Source organism: Narcine bancroftii, chromosome 13 (assembly GCF_036971445.1).
Source record: "Narcine bancroftii isolate sNarBan1 chromosome 13, sNarBan1.hap1, whole genome shotgun sequence".
Taxonomy (NCBI): Eukaryota; Metazoa; Chordata; class Chondrichthyes; order Torpediniformes; family Narcinidae; genus Narcine; species Narcine bancroftii.
In genome coordinates, this window is record NC_091481.1 from 8,026,529 (window position 1) to 8,042,075 (window position 15,547).

Consider the following 15,547-nt stretch of genomic DNA (forward strand, 5'->3'; position numbering starts at 1 on the left):
CAAGAGATGTCAGAGTACTGGACAACTGCTAACAATAGTTCTGAGAAAACCTTGAATATTGTGTGCCATTCTGGTCACTGTACCATAGAAAGAATGCAGTTAAGCTAAAGTGCGCAGAAACATTTCACGTGGGACAGGAAGGTGCAACAGCACTTCCTCAGAAGACTGAAGCGGGCAAGCCTACCAGCCACCGTTATGTCAACTTTCCACAGGAGCGAGAGAGAGAGCGAGCGCGCGTACTGGCCAGTTGCATCTCAGCGTGGTACGGTTGCCGCAGTGAAATAGATCGGAGGTCAATCCACAGGACCTTAAGAGCAGCAGAAAGGATCGCGGGAGTCTACCTCCCTCCCCCCAATCGAAGTGATCTATAAGGATTGTTGTCTGAAGAAGCTGTGCTAAATCACTGAGGATCCGTTTCACCCTGTGCATAGCATCTTTCAGCTGCTCCCGTCGGGGAAGAGATCCAGCACCAACAGGCTGAGGAATAGCTTCTTCCCACGGGCAGTGAGAATGTTGAATGACCAAAGGAACTGCTCACACTAACCATACGAGACTCTCATATTCATGCAACAATATTTATTTACTTATTTCCATATATGAACACTTGATCTCCATATGTATTATTTGCATGTGTGTTATGTTTGGTTGTGTGTCTGCGTGTTTTGCACCGAAGGTTGGAGAACGCTGTTACGTTGGGTTGCATTTATGACAATAAACAACTCAAGTTACAAGGTCAAATTGGATAATCGCGAATTACATTTACTTGGAGCAAAGGAAGCCAAGGGGAGACCTTAAAGGGGGACTTGCATAATCCTCAGGGGCACAAACAAGGTGGCTCCTCTCGGTCTTTGGCCCAGGGCAGAGGAGTCCAAAACTCAAAGTCAAAGGTTTAAGGTGAGTGGAGAAAAATTTAAAGGGGATTTGAGGGACAGGCTTTACGCCCATGGAGGCTGGTGGGTATGTGGGACAAGCTGCCAGAAAGAGTGGCAGAGGCAAGTACAATTAGAGCATTTAAAAGACATTTGCATGGGTTCGTGAATAGGAAAGGTTGAGAGAGATGTGGGCTAAATGCAGGCAGATTGGATGAGTTCATGGGCCACAGTGACAATCTGGGCCAGAAGGTAGTTTCCATTCTGCACAATTACTGAGACCACTGAATAATGAGAGAAAACAGATTCTGACAAAGCTCGACAGGGTAACTGAATATTTCTCCTAGTATGAAGCATCTTGAAGCAGTGGGCAATATTTCAGAAGGGGGCACACTCAAGAGGGGAGGTGACCTTGCAATACTGATTGAAGGGTCCATTATTGAGGTACTGAGCAAGGAGATCCTGAAAAGGGCTCCTCAAACAGGACAAAACAGACAAAGCTCAGGAATAACAAAATCCATCACTCTGCTGGAGTACATAACAGGCAGATACTTTTTAAAAAAAAGCAGTCAAGTAGATAAATCCTAGAAAGACACAAATATAATGAGATTAAGATAGTAAGTGATTTTGACTTCCCGATATTAACTGGGATCTGTTAAGTATGAAAGGGGTGGTGTGAAATTTTTAGAAGGGAGCTTCGAGAAAGTGCTCGGTCTGAGCACTGAGAGCAGCACAGGAACTGATCTTCGGGAAAATATCGGAAGCACCCAGCAGGTCAGGCAGCATCTGCGGAAAGGAACTGAACATTTCAGGTCTGGATCCTTCATCAGAGTTGGGAAAGAGATGCTTGGTTGTTTCTCATTCTCAATCCCCAACCCCCACCTTCCCTGTGTAGCAGTCAAGTTGGTTTCTTTCATACTTCTCTCCAAATTACATTAATTAATTTTTAGACACACAGTACGGTAACAGGCCATTTCGGCATGTGCCGCCCAATTTACACCAAATAACCAACACCCCCCCCCCCCCCCCACCCGTACATTTTGAATGGTGGGAGAAAACAGAAGCCCCTGGGGAAAACCCACGCAGACATGGGGAGAACATACAAATTCCTTACAGACAGCGCAGAATTCAAACCCCAGTCCAGATTGGTGGCGCTGTAAAGGCATTGTGCTAATGACGACGGTAACCGTGCCACCTCGTAATCCATGCCCCCCGCTGAGTATGTCCAGGTAGGAGAGAAATTTGGGGAGGGAAAGATGGATGAGAAAGGCATTGGCCAAGTAGGAATGATGCAAGTCAGTAACTTACACCTCGACTCAGCTGCTTTGTGTGTGTAAACTGTCCACGGACATACAATGACTAAAGGGACTCACTTTTGCTCTTTCTCCTATTGTTTGGGGCTCAGGACAACGTTCATGGTGATTCTGTTTTCCTTCAGCAGACAAAAGTTGAAGTACATCATGTATGTCACTTATTATGCATTACTACATGACAGTAAAATGAACCATGGAACTATCACTCATGGTAAGGTTATGGAACTGGCCTGGCAGGACAGACTATACAAGAAAAAGCAGGAAAGAATTGTGAAACACATTTGTTAGAACGAGGTGAGCCAAAGGTTCAAGGAATGAACCAGCAAATTGGGTTTGAGTCCACGCTGCTGAAGATCCAGCTGCGCTGGGTAGGTCACGTCTCCAGAATGGAGGACCATCGCCTTCCCAAGATCGTGTTATATGGCAAGCTCTCCACTGGCCACCGTGACAGAGGTGCACCAAAGAAAAGGTACAAGGACTGCCTAAAGAAATCTCTTGGTGCCTTCCACATTGACCACCGCCAGTGGGCTGATATCGCCTCAAACCGTGCATCTTGGCGCCTCACAGTTCGGCGGGCAGCAACCTCCTTTGAAGAAGACCGCAGAGCCCACCTCACTGACAAAAGGCAAAGGAGGAAAATCCCAACACCAACCAACCAATTTTCCCCTGCAACCGTGTCTGCCTGTCCCGCATCGGACTTGTCAGCCACAAACGAGCCTGCAGCTGACGTGGACATTTACCCCCTCCATAAATCTTCGTCCGCGAAGCCAAGCCAAAGAAAAAAAAAGAAATGTAGACCGCACTCAAGGGGATAATGCCCAAGGGGGAAGCTCACCCTATTCCTGCTCTCCTTGGTAACATCTCATAACAAAGGCATCCAAATGCCAACTACCACGCTCCATTAATTTCTGACAATGTAAAAGAACATTCAAACTGAGCAGCTTCTTCAATGCTGCCCATGGCAATCAACGCAAATAAAAGTGAAGCAATGCCAATGAATAATGCGGATTTCACAAACTTTAAGAAAGAATCACCATTTAAATGGCAAACACAAGTAATCTAATACCTAGGTATTCGACTAGATAATAATCTAGGCCATCTATACAAATTAAATTATCACCCATTAATGAAGAAATTACAAGACAACTTAGTACATTGGAAAGACTTACCACTAACACTGATAGGAAGGGTAAATTGCATTAAAATGAATATCTTCCCAAGGATACAATACCTATTTCAATCGTTACCAGTTCACCTAACAGAGAAATTCTTCAAGGAGCTAAAGAAAATAATAAGGAAATTCTTATGGAAAGGGGGGAAACCGAGGATAACGCTAGATAAATTAACAGAATGGTACAAACAAGGGGGCTTTCAGCTACCAAACTTTAAGAATTATTATAGAGCACCACAATTAAGATACCTATCAGATTTTTATCAAACAAAGGAAAAAACAGATTGGACCAGGATAGAGCTAGATTAAATAGAGGAGGTACCTGAACATATACTATATAAGTGGGATGAAAAGCTGGTGCAACATGGGAATTCACCAGTACTGCACCATCTGCTCAACATTTGGAAGAAGATTCACGTAGAAAGGAATAAAACAAATTATCAACTACCAAAATTAATATTGACGCAAAATCAACTAATCCCCTTCACAACAGATAACCTTTCCTTTAGAGAATGGGAGAGAAAAGGGATCAAAAGAATAGAAAATTGTTTTTCGGGAAATAAATTATTATCTTTTGAACAAATGAAGTCTTTGGCTTGGCTTCGCGGACGAAGATTTATGGAGGGGGTAAAAAGTCCACGTCAGCTGCAGGCTCGTTTGTGGCTGACAAGTCCGATGCGGGACAGGCAGACACGATTGCAGCGGTTGCAAGGGAAAATTGGTTGGTTGGGGTTGGGTGTTGGGTTTTTCCTCCTTTGCCTTTTGTCAGTGAGGTGGGCTCTGCGGTCTTCTTCAAAGGAGGTTGCTGCCCGCTGAACTGTGAGGCGCCAAGATGCACGGTTTGAGGTGTTATCAGCCCACTGGCGGTGGTCAATGTGGCAGGCACCAAGAGATTTCTTTAGGCAGTCCTTGTACCTTTTCTTTGGTGCACCTCTGTCACGGTGGCCAGTGGAGATCTCGCCATATAACACGATCTTGGGAAGGCGATGGTCCTCCATTCTGGAGACGTGACCCATCCAGCGCAGCTGGATCTTCAGCAGCGTGGACTCGATGCTGTCGACCTCTGCCATCTCGAGTACTTCGACGTTAGGGGTGTAAGCGCTCCAATGGATGTTGAGGATGGAGCGGAGACAACGCTGGTGGAAGTGCAAATATGGTATAACTCACGGTACAATGTTTGCATACCACCAACTGAAAACTTACTTGAAGGACAAATTGGGAAGCAGGCTGAGGTTACCAGAAGGAAGCAGCTTTGAATATGTGATTACAGACACAATGATAATTGAAAGATTTATAACAAACATGTACATCAAACTGCAAGAGAAAGAGAATGAGGAAACAAGCTGTAAACCCAAACAAAAATGGGACCAAGATCTAAACATAAAGATAAAGAATGAAACATGGGAAAAGCTATGCTCTGGAACTATGAGAAATACAATAAACACGAGGTTACGCATGATACAATATAATTGGTTACACAGGCTATACACCACGCCTCAAAAGTTAAACAAATGGGTCCCAACAGTATCAGATAGATGTTTTCGCTGTAAGAAGGAAATGGGAACAACAGTACATGCAATTTGGGCATGTGAGAAAGTGGAAAAGTTTTGGGAAGATCTAAACCAGGTATTAAATAAAATCACAAAAAGCAACATCCCAAAAAATCCAGAGATCTTTCTTCGAAGTAATATAAAAAGTAAAGAACTTGGCCTCGATTTGGATGGAGCACAAAAAAGATTTATTATGATAGCCTTAGCTGTAGCAAGAAAATGTATTATGTCAACCTGGAAATCAGAAGATAGCCTGAGAATACAGCAATGGTACATAGAAATGAATAAATGTATTCCATTGGAAAAAACAACATATAATTTAAGAAATAATGTCACAGTATTCGAACAAATTTGGTAACCATACATGGAACACATAGAGAATTCCTACCGCGGTATGCCAGATCCACGTGGACAACAGGCCAGAAAGTCCAAAGATCACTTACCGAGAGAAGCTGTGGGAGATGTTCTTCACATCTGTAGAAAGTTGAGGGCTGATGTCACTGTAGTTTCTTTCCTGTTGTTGATACAAGGCTCAAAGACCAAACTTGCACCATTTGAACGCGTGTCAAAACTCATCACGTCACGACATAAAGCGAGTTCTGTTGCGGAGAGGAAATTGAGTCACCAGATTTGTAAAACCAAAGACTATTAATTTATTTATTTCAAAACAGAACCCCAAAAAGTGCCAAGTCCTTTCAGCTGGATCCACGATCAACTCCATAGGTGATTTAAAACCTAGTGACTAGTGTCTGCCTGCTCCAAGTAATTGTTGAAAGTGGGCAAAGGAGTTAAGGGTTATGGGGATAAGGCTGGAAAGGGGTACTGATGGTAGTGATCAGCCATGATCTGTAAAGTGGCGGTGCTGGCTCGACGGGCCGAAGGGCCTACTCCAGCTCCTATTGTCTATTGTCTATATTGAACTCGGCAGAAGTAAAGGGGAAATTTGCCCATCCACTTATCCAGTAAAATTAGGATCAGCCAGCAGTTTGCCTCATGGTTAGCACAATGCAACCTCAGGGCTAGCGAATTTGGCATGGTCTGCAAGGAGTTTTTATGTTCTCCCCGTAACCATAGAACATTACAGCACAGAAAATAGGCCATTCAGCCTTTCAAGTCTGTGCTGAAACATCATTCCGCTAGTCCCACTGGCCTGCACTAATTCCATAACCCTCCAGACCTCTCCCATCCATGTATCTATCCAATTTATTCTTAAGAGTGAGCCCACATTTACCATGTCAGATGGCAGCTATTTCCACACTCCCACCACTCTCCGAGTGAAGTTCCCCTGAAACCTTTCCCCTTTCACCCTAAAGCCATGTCCTCTCCTATTTATCTCTCATAATCTAACTAGAGCCTATTCACATTTATTCTGTCTCAATTTTGTAAACCTCCATCAAATCTCCCCTCATTCTTCTATGGTCCCAAGAATAGAGTCCTGTTTAATCTTTCCCTGTAACTCAACTCCTGAAGACCTGGCAACATCCTCGTAAATCTTTTCTACACTTCCCAATCTTACTGATATCCTTCCTGCAACTGCGCACAATACTCCAAATTTGGCTTCACCAAAGGGAAAGTGATTAGTTAAAAAAAATCCAATGAAGCTACATTTCTACCTCTCCTCCCCTACCCCCCCCCCCCCACCACCACCACATTCCTTAATGAAATAAAAATATTGATGTCAGATTTATGATTAAACAATCCCAAAGAAGTTTGTGCCTCCACAGACAAGTTTCCAAACCACCTGAATGGCCTGGTTCCTTCGATTCTGCTCCCGAATCCCAGGCTCCACACCAAGAGAAATGGCTTTACTCCATCCATCAATCTCAACCTTCTAGAAAAGAGCAAAACCTCTCCTCCTGCACCAAAGACCAAGGTGGCGAAAGATTCTTGCTTTACAACCCTGCGGCCTCCTGGAGCTCCCAGCTTTTGGCAAATGATCCTGTCATGAATGGACCAGTATCCACCATTTGGTAAGAGGTGAACAATTTTGCTCTAACATCTGTTCTTGGCATTTTTATCTCCCTTTCAGCAAGGATCGAAGGACAGTTGCTTTTCTTAATTTCTTCCTTCTTAAATCTATTAGTACTGGGAGTGTGGCAAAGAAGTGTACGTCAAATGGAAACCCAAAAGGTAAATAAAGACATTCATAAAAAGTACTGGAGACCCCCAGAGAAGCAATTTTATTTGTGTGACTTCTCAGTGGTACCATTATCCTGAATACAGGTATGCACCGCTTAACGTCCATTTGGGCAACATCCGACCGCTTGTTAAGTCCATGGTTCCATTATTATTCAGTAACCGCAAGCAAGTGTGCCGCAATTTAGAAAAAGCTGATCCGACTGCCCCAGGCTCTCCCCACAGTCCCATGACTGTCCCCACACTGATCTCACTGCCCCGCTCTCTCTGCACAGCCCCATGTTTGTCCCCACAATGATCTCACTGCCCCAGGCTCTCTCCTCACAAATGTTTACCGGTACACTACAGTATCCCACATAGCTTTGCTAAGTATATAATAGTGTTTGCCCAATGTCGACATCGCATAATGCCCAAATTTCACAGAACATATTGTGGACATTAAGCGGCGCATAACTTTATTTCTAAAACCCACAGAATTAAGTATTTGGGTGCATCAGAGTGTGAATAACAGTGGATTAAATTGGTTTTTCGGAAAGGAGCTTCATTAAATAATCAGTGCCAATTATAGGAATTTGGGTTAAAAAAAATTATGGTTGATGGTCACGACAGGTTGGCGTAGGAGCAGAAAGGCTGTAAACTTGGCTAAGACCTGCACGATTTTGACGTGTTCATGGCAAGGGTGGGGGATGTTTGTCAGCTGTCAAAGGCTTTAGAAGGACAGACAGCTTCAGAGAACAAGCAAAAACATTGAGCAAGAAGTGATGACCTATGGGAGGCCACATGAGCTGAGAAATTTATACCTAACGCGTTGTGCCAGGCATATGTGGACAAAGTGAGGGAGGAAAATTGAAATTTAAAAAATTTAAACTCACAGCACGGTAACAGGCCCTTTCGGCCCACGAGCCTGTGCCACCCAACTACACCACCACCCCCGGTAGGTTTGGAACCATGGGAGGAAATAGGAAACCCACACAGACACAGGGAGAACATAAAAACCAAATACGGAGTACTTGAACCCTGATCCCGATTGCAATGTGCTATCCGCTACGCCATCCGTGCCAGCTCTGCACTAACCATGCCGCACCATGGCTTTAGGGGAGACATCAGGGGAAAGTTTTTTTTTTAAAAGAAGTGGGTGCTGGTACAATAGGGACATTTAAAAGACTCGGACGGGAACATGGGTGCAAGAAGAATAGAGGGTTATAAGCGAGGGGAGGTGTCGCTTTTTTTTTGAGGTTTATATAGGCTAGCACATCATGGCCCAAAGGGCCTGTACTGGTAATGGTAGCTGCAATGGTAGCGGCATCCGCAACCCTACCAAAGATTGGGGATCTTTTCAGGCAACAATAGTGAATGCAAAGCGCAAGGGCTTAGGTTTAGGATAAGAGTTAAGAAGCTCAGAGCAGACACGGGCATGTATTTTTCTTAAACCCAGAGTGGGCTAGGAATCAGGAGTGCACTGGACGGATGGTGCACAACATTTGGACGGGCACCTCAACCAGGGCCGGGCAACCTTTTTACCATGCGTGGGCAGGATGGTGTGTCAGTGGTTGAACAGCGGACCGCACTGATGCTACCTTAAATTTAATAAATACAATGATGCAATTTCACATCTGAGTTAGTCATTCAAAGAATAAAAACATAAAAGTCAAAAAGGAAAAAAATCAGAATGCAAACAAAATAACCTAACTCCAAAACAGACAGCAGTGAGGGGGGGGGGGGAATGTCACAGAGAGAGGAAGTGATAGAGAGAGAGAGAGGGATTTACACACAGGTAGGGGAGTGAGGGGGGTCTCGTACAGAGGGTAGGGAGTCTCCAGCACGGGGGAGGTGTGGAGGGAAGAGAGGAGTCTCCAGCACACCAAGGGCTGGATGAATTTTAGGGCACAGCTAGATTGGGCAGCACATATTGTAGACCTTCTGCTTCACGGCCCAAATCATCAAGGTTCGATCCTGAACTGTGTGAGGTTGGCGCAATCTCCCTGACATTGCACGAGTTTTGACTGGCTGCCAAAAGCACATGGATCAGCCGCTTAATCGAGAACCGGAAATTGCTCAGCATGCTCGTGTGGGGTACAATGATGTGATTGTGAGAATGTGGGATGAGGGTACATTGGTATTTGTCCATTCTCTCCATGTCTGCTTGGCTTTCCTCTTACCCTTCAAAATGTACCGGGGATTGTAGATCAATTGGGTGTAATTTGGCAGCACGGGCTCGTGGGCCAGAAGGGCCTGTAACCATGTTGTACGCCTAAATTCAATCAATTTAAATGCAAAATGCAAATCAAGAGGAAAGAGGCTCGTGGTTACTGCTGTTAACAATACAGTCATTCGGGAGTTGTGAACAAGGAAGTTTTCAGTATTAAAATTGTCAGAGAGTGAAGGGGATTTGCTTTGACCTGCTTGAAAACAGACTTAATGACGCATTGAACACCTTCAGAATCAGAATTTATTGCCATAAACAGGTCATGAAATTCTTTGCCTTGCTACAAATAGTGGTGAGGAGAAGAATGGAGAAAATGATGTGCCAGTCAAAAATTAATTCTAAACTGGGACACACGGAAACTCTGCCATCGGTCACAGGGGGGGCCATGCAAAGTGCACACGGTCCGGATTAAATCTGGATGAGTGGAGCGGAGGCCGATGCTCCACACTCTGTGCTGCTCAATTTAAGAATGCCCCAAAAGTGCCTGCATGATACCCACCTACATTTTGCGTTGCTGTGGCAAATCAAACAACAATGCCGAGAATTGACGGCAATCATGGCTTCGCTCTCTGCCACGCGCTTCTTGGGTTTAGTGGGAAATATTTGCGACTCAGCTGGAAATTCCTTGGGCGTTTGTCATCGACGGCAGAATATGGTTTTCTGGCTGAAATTTAAAATCACTATTTCATCCCCAGGGCTGAACATTCTCCTTGTTCAGGCAAGATATTGGCTTGGAAATCCACAGTGAAACATGCATGTTTGCAGGCGCTGTTGTAACAGAATAGAGATGTGTTTTTGGGAGATAAATTGGGGCAGGGTTTGTTAGTGTAGATCACAAACAAACACTTTAAAACACATCTCTATTCTGTCACACTGTGATTGCAGTAAATGCTGGAGGAACTCACACAGCCTCAGTGTCCATGGACCATCTTGAGTTCCTCTAGCGTTTGTACGGAAATGCACAGACTTCTTTCATGGGTTGAACCATCATTTTGTTCCATAGAAAAGCATGCTTGGATTGCAGCCTGACAAAGTACTCGAATATGGAGAACAACACCACACAGGATTACACAAGGTCCGATACATGCTGCCACACATCACCGGGCGATGCACTCTCAAACATCAAAGGCTCTGGCAGTATTCACACCATTCCAACAACCATTAGTTGGCAAACAGGCTGACAGCGATTACCACCGTGCCCTTGATGCTAAATCCACTCATTGCACAATCTTCCTTCCACCTCCATTGAAGACCATGGTGTATTTAACCTGTCCCAACTTTGGATTCTTGCCAGATGAGCAACATGCTCAGTTCTCCACCACCCACCCCCCCACCTTAGATGCTGTAATACCAAACTGCAAGATATTCCTTTCATCTATTTTATTAACAGGTTAAAGACAACTGGACTGGTTTTTAAATCCAGTGGAATAATGGTCACAAGAAACACAGATTTGCAAAATCACACTGGACAAGGGTTACCCAACTCCTGCAAGTTCTTGAAATTCTATTAGGGGTCCATGAAGGAAAAATGTTATAAGGGGGGGATTCCCCTGCAACTATTTTGTCTTTAGGTGGTGTTACCTTCCAAAACTCAATAGCATAAATATCCTTCATCAACCTCAAGATCCCAAATCAAACCACAGAAAGTACATCTAAGACAAACATGCAGGAGGATTCCCAGCAATTCATTAACTACCTGCCAGCCCTGATATTATACCTTCAGAGTCCAGAGAGAACTTGTTCGGCAAAAGATGGGAAGGCAGCTTCTTTTGGTGAAGTTCCTTCTGGCAACCTGCAAGATCACCTCCTGTTTGGGAGATGACTCAACTGGTGATTGATTTTGTACTCCAGTTGTGTTCAGTTTCCCAAGAATTTCCTCTTTCAGGTGAAACTGGTGAGTTTCAGGGTACCATTAAATTTTCAATTATGGCTGAATGTCCAATGCCTTCCCCCTTCACTGATGGAGCTCATTGATCTCTTAGTTCACACTCTATACGTTAAGATAACCACCATGTTCCTCTTGCTCCAAGACTTCCTTTCTGCATACAGTATAAACAATAATCATTGATTTTTTTAAAAAACGTATTGTGGTGCAGTCATTACTTTTGATCTTGTTGGATAACAGCCCTCAAAGGCTTCTTCCCTTCTGCCAATTTATACACCAACCCCATAATGTTCTTGTCTCAAACATTAACACAGTTGACAAGGATGCCCTCAATGTGATATGTTGACTTTTCATAAAGCTGGCCAAAAATAGATTAGCAGAAGAAAATATACAATGAAGGACAAGGAAATACATTTGCAGCCTTTAATCTTGATTTCCGTATTGACACCACATGATTAATAAAATGGATAAAAAACCAGATATAGACAAAACAATCTTGCACATTTCCGCAAGAATTGATGAGGGACAACAGTCTTAGCTCAGAAATCTGATCCAAAAGACAAAAACTTGTTTTCTGCATTGATTACACTGGACAATCAATGTTTTGCTTCCTGAACACTCAGGTCTATTTAGTGGATTTTGGGTTGTTGATCTCAAGAATCACCTTAAAATTTTCCTTTCACCAAGTTTTTTTTTTAAAAGCTATTACCTATTCTTGTGATTTCCTGTTATATTTTAAGTCAACTTCAAGCAGACAAAAGCCTGAAGTGCAGTATGTCGTTGAAAATTCATTTTCTGCATTCGCACTTGGACGTCTTCCCTTGGTGCGGCCAGTGAGGAACATGGACATTGCGACCATGGAAAAGTGGTGTCAGGGCAACTGGAATCCATCCATGCTGACCAACTAATGTTGGACACTGACAATAGAGGCATCAGATGATGAGTACAAATTAACATCAGCGGCAAAACATTTTTAGGTCAGTTGAACTAACTCAATGTGTTAGCATCATTATGTTGGATTCAATAAAAGTTAATTGAATGTTTCTCCAACTTCTAACATGATACAGCAAATCTAAAATTATATTTATGTGCATCTTAAAGTCGTCTATCATAATCTCTGAGAAAGCAAACCTTTTGATAAAAAATTGCTGTCCAGAGTTATCCATTTTAAGGATGTATCCTCATCAATGAGATTGTTTGGCTCTTCTCCTGCCCCTTTGAATCTTAATGCAAAACTATACCAAGCAAATTCAAGAGCAAACTACAGCTTATCCCCCTCCGAACCTCACGCCCAGACAAAATAGCTCAACACTGCACTCAAATTTCCTCCTCCACTCACTTCCTCTCAAAAAACCCCACTAAGTTGGTGATACATCCCAATTAGAAATATTTCCAATGAAAATCATCCCCAGTTCAAAGACTGGGGAAAGTAGAGGCTGGTGAGATAGAAGATCAAGCAGGCCAAAATTGTAAAAGGCAATAGTTTCCTAGCAACCCAAAAGATCAAGGCTGAAATAACACGAGATAATGAATTAGGTTTTTAAGCGAAATGGTGGAGCAGATTTAGAATTTGAAGTGACCCACCATCCATGAAGCAGATTTCAGAGCCGTCTCATTCGGGTGGTGGGATTGAGGCTTATCCAGGGGAGGAACACTGGTGTTCCCTGACTGCAGTCAGTTCTGTGGGAATCAATTAAGCCAACATTCTATCACAATTCACTGAGCCCACAGTGGTTCACAGGACGGAGAAGCGGCAAAACAATCCTTGTGGGCCAAAGGCAAAACGAGGTTCCAGAAAATCTGGACTGGAAATGGCAAAGCTAAGCAAAACCCACTTTCAGAACCCAGACACTTCCGGAATTCCCATCGATCTGTTATTTGGGATGGCAAATGGTATTTCTAGGCTTTTCTCTAGAGGAAACCCTAATCCTTGTTCCTGATTCAAAAAAAACGAACATCAGCTTTCACTTCATTGATGGGCAGACGAGCCATTTTGATTAAATGGAAAGACAGCAGAAGCACCGACCCATTGCGCTGGGTCCAGGAATTATGTCTTGCTTGAGTTTGGAGAAAATTAGATACAAGATTAAAGAGATCAAGGTTAAATATGACAAGATATGGGGCCTGTTCATGGACGATTATCATAATTTGAATACATGGGGGGGGAGGGAAGATGCTCTAGGGGTTTCCGGTCCAATGTCCAGAAGTCAAGACTCTATTCTTTACATATTATTTGCTGGTGACTGTGTTTAGTGGGAGGGGTAGGATTAGAAAGGGGGGGGGGTGGGTCTTCTTTATTTCCAATTATAAGCAATTAAGTTCAATTCGATAACCAACAATGAATATGCCGTAATATTAGAATACGAGGAGAATTTCTACTCTATTTGATCATAATGTATAAATCACTTCTGATTCATATTCTGCATGGCATTATAGTATGTAGACAATATATAATGTAATATTCTTCAAGCTGCTGCCCCCTGAAAGGCATCCACATTACTGGAGATGAAATCATCCACAACTTTCAATCTCATCCAACAGAGCTCTGTGAATTAACAAGTTTCAGCCCAGGGAGCCTGAAATCAACAAACGTGCCCAATTTGTCCGGTTTACCAGCTGGATAATGTGCCATTTCCTGGCACAGTTAGAAATTTCTACGACGTAGAGAACAAGCCATCAACAGCTGAGAGTGAGGAGAGATGGAAAACGGCTGGAAAAGAAACAGTGCAAGTTTAAATGGTCAAAATATAATTTCTTCTATGTGCAATCTTCAATTCCAAAGCTGGATCTTACTTTCAACATACAGCACACTACAGAGCTTCAAGAATTGGCTCTGGTTCACAGATGGCTCATTTTCACTGCTCCACGTGGCGCGAGAACATGGATCAATTGAACTTTTTGAGTTATGGCAGGTCAGCAAGGAATGCATCACATCACAACTACATGGTGAATGACCACAGCACACTCATTCAAGAGCCAGATTAAAGCTTCCTTCCTAGTTGAGGCCAATCCTCCCCAGGGACTGTGCAGTATATTTAAGTTGTTGGGACTTTCCAACATTAAACCCAAAAGCAAACATCAACCCTCATCACAAGCACATGCCACGAGACTAACCCGCTATGGCTTTGGAACGTGGGAGGAAACTGGAGCACCCGAAGGAAACTCACGCAGGTCGCGGGGAGAACACACAAACTCCTTACAGACAGTGCCGGATTCCAACCCCATTCGCTGTAATACTGTTGCCCTAACCTCTCGAATATATGTTTTGCCCTTGTTGCTTCAGTTTAAAGCCAAATTAAATCAAACTAATTGAATTTCTAAGCAGCTTGTCATTATTCTCTCTGTAACATTAATTATATATTCAAATTGAAATTCTATTACACCATTTCTGAAGTTGATTAAGTAGCAAAATAAAGGAAAGAGCCAAGTAATTTGCATTTTGCATCATTCAGACTGGAAATGCTGATTGTTTCTCCCTTCACAGAGGCAGTTTGACTTGCTGAACATTTCCAGAATTTTCTTCCAAGCTAGAAATATGCCACAGCAATTTTATATTAAAATCCTGCGACCCCAGGGTCTGCACTCAAGATGGTGCAGACTCCGCTGAAGCAGAGGGCACCAGAAAATGGGAAGATTCCCCCTTTCCCCCCCCGCCCCCCAGTTTGAGAAGGAGAAGCAGAGGAGACGATCCACGGGACAGTGACCACTGCAGTGGACTAGCGAGGGGCTCCGAGCCTGAAGAGCACAGGTGGTGAGCTTTTGGTGACTCGAGGTGAGGAACTCACAAAGGCTGCAGGAGACTTTGGTCAAGGACTACAGGTTGTTGGAGACTGGCTGAAGGGGTATCGGGTATCTGAACTGGGACTCGGGAAGGCAGGGGTTTGGATCTGGAGTTTGGTTGCCGATGGTTTGGACTGAAGGCTGCAGGAGCGTTGGAGGCAAATCCATGAACACTCAGTGACTCGGGGTGAGGGGAGGGGGGGGCTCTCATTTCTTTCTCTTTGACTATAAGCGGCACTGCGCAATTTTTGCTGTTAGCGGATCTTTGTCTGCCTTATGGTAGATAAAAGAAATTTCGTGTAATATCACATTTTATTTTTTATTACGTGACAAAAAAATAATCTGAATAAACTTTAAAATCTAGCTCAAATTATCAGCTAGATCCAGATCGAATCCCCATGTAGTTTCTTTCAAGGGAGAGCAAGTCATGTCCACAAAGCAGTCATTGAGGATTGGCTGGAAAGGGACAGGGTGGTCGCTTTGAGTCGCACAAAACACTGGACTTCATGCCGACGATTTATTTGGTTTTTCCAAAATGGTTTAAATAGCTAATTTTTGAAACACAGTGAAATGAGGTCTCCACTGAAAAAAATGGACACTTGTTCTTCAGATTTCTCCCCCCCTCCACCCCCCCCCT

The 15,547-nt window shown here is 43.6% G+C and overlaps 1 protein-coding gene across 12 annotated transcripts in view; it reads right to left on the reverse strand.

Moving 5' to 3' along the window:
* Positions 1 to 15,547, reverse strand: part of LOC138748415 (uncharacterized) — a 213,260-nt gene that overhangs the window by 98,566 nt on the left and 99,147 nt on the right. For all 12 annotated transcript variants that reach the window (XR_011348003.1, XR_011348013.1, XR_011348004.1 and 9 more), the window contains one exon: positions 5,347 to 5,502. Coding sequence is in view for 1 of the 12 variants with exons in the window: in XM_069908572.1 (XP_069764673.1) it covers positions 5,372 to 5,502 (131 nt within the window). In the remaining 11 variants the exon portion in view is untranslated. The remainder of the gene's footprint in view (positions 1 to 5,346; positions 5,503 to 15,547) is intronic.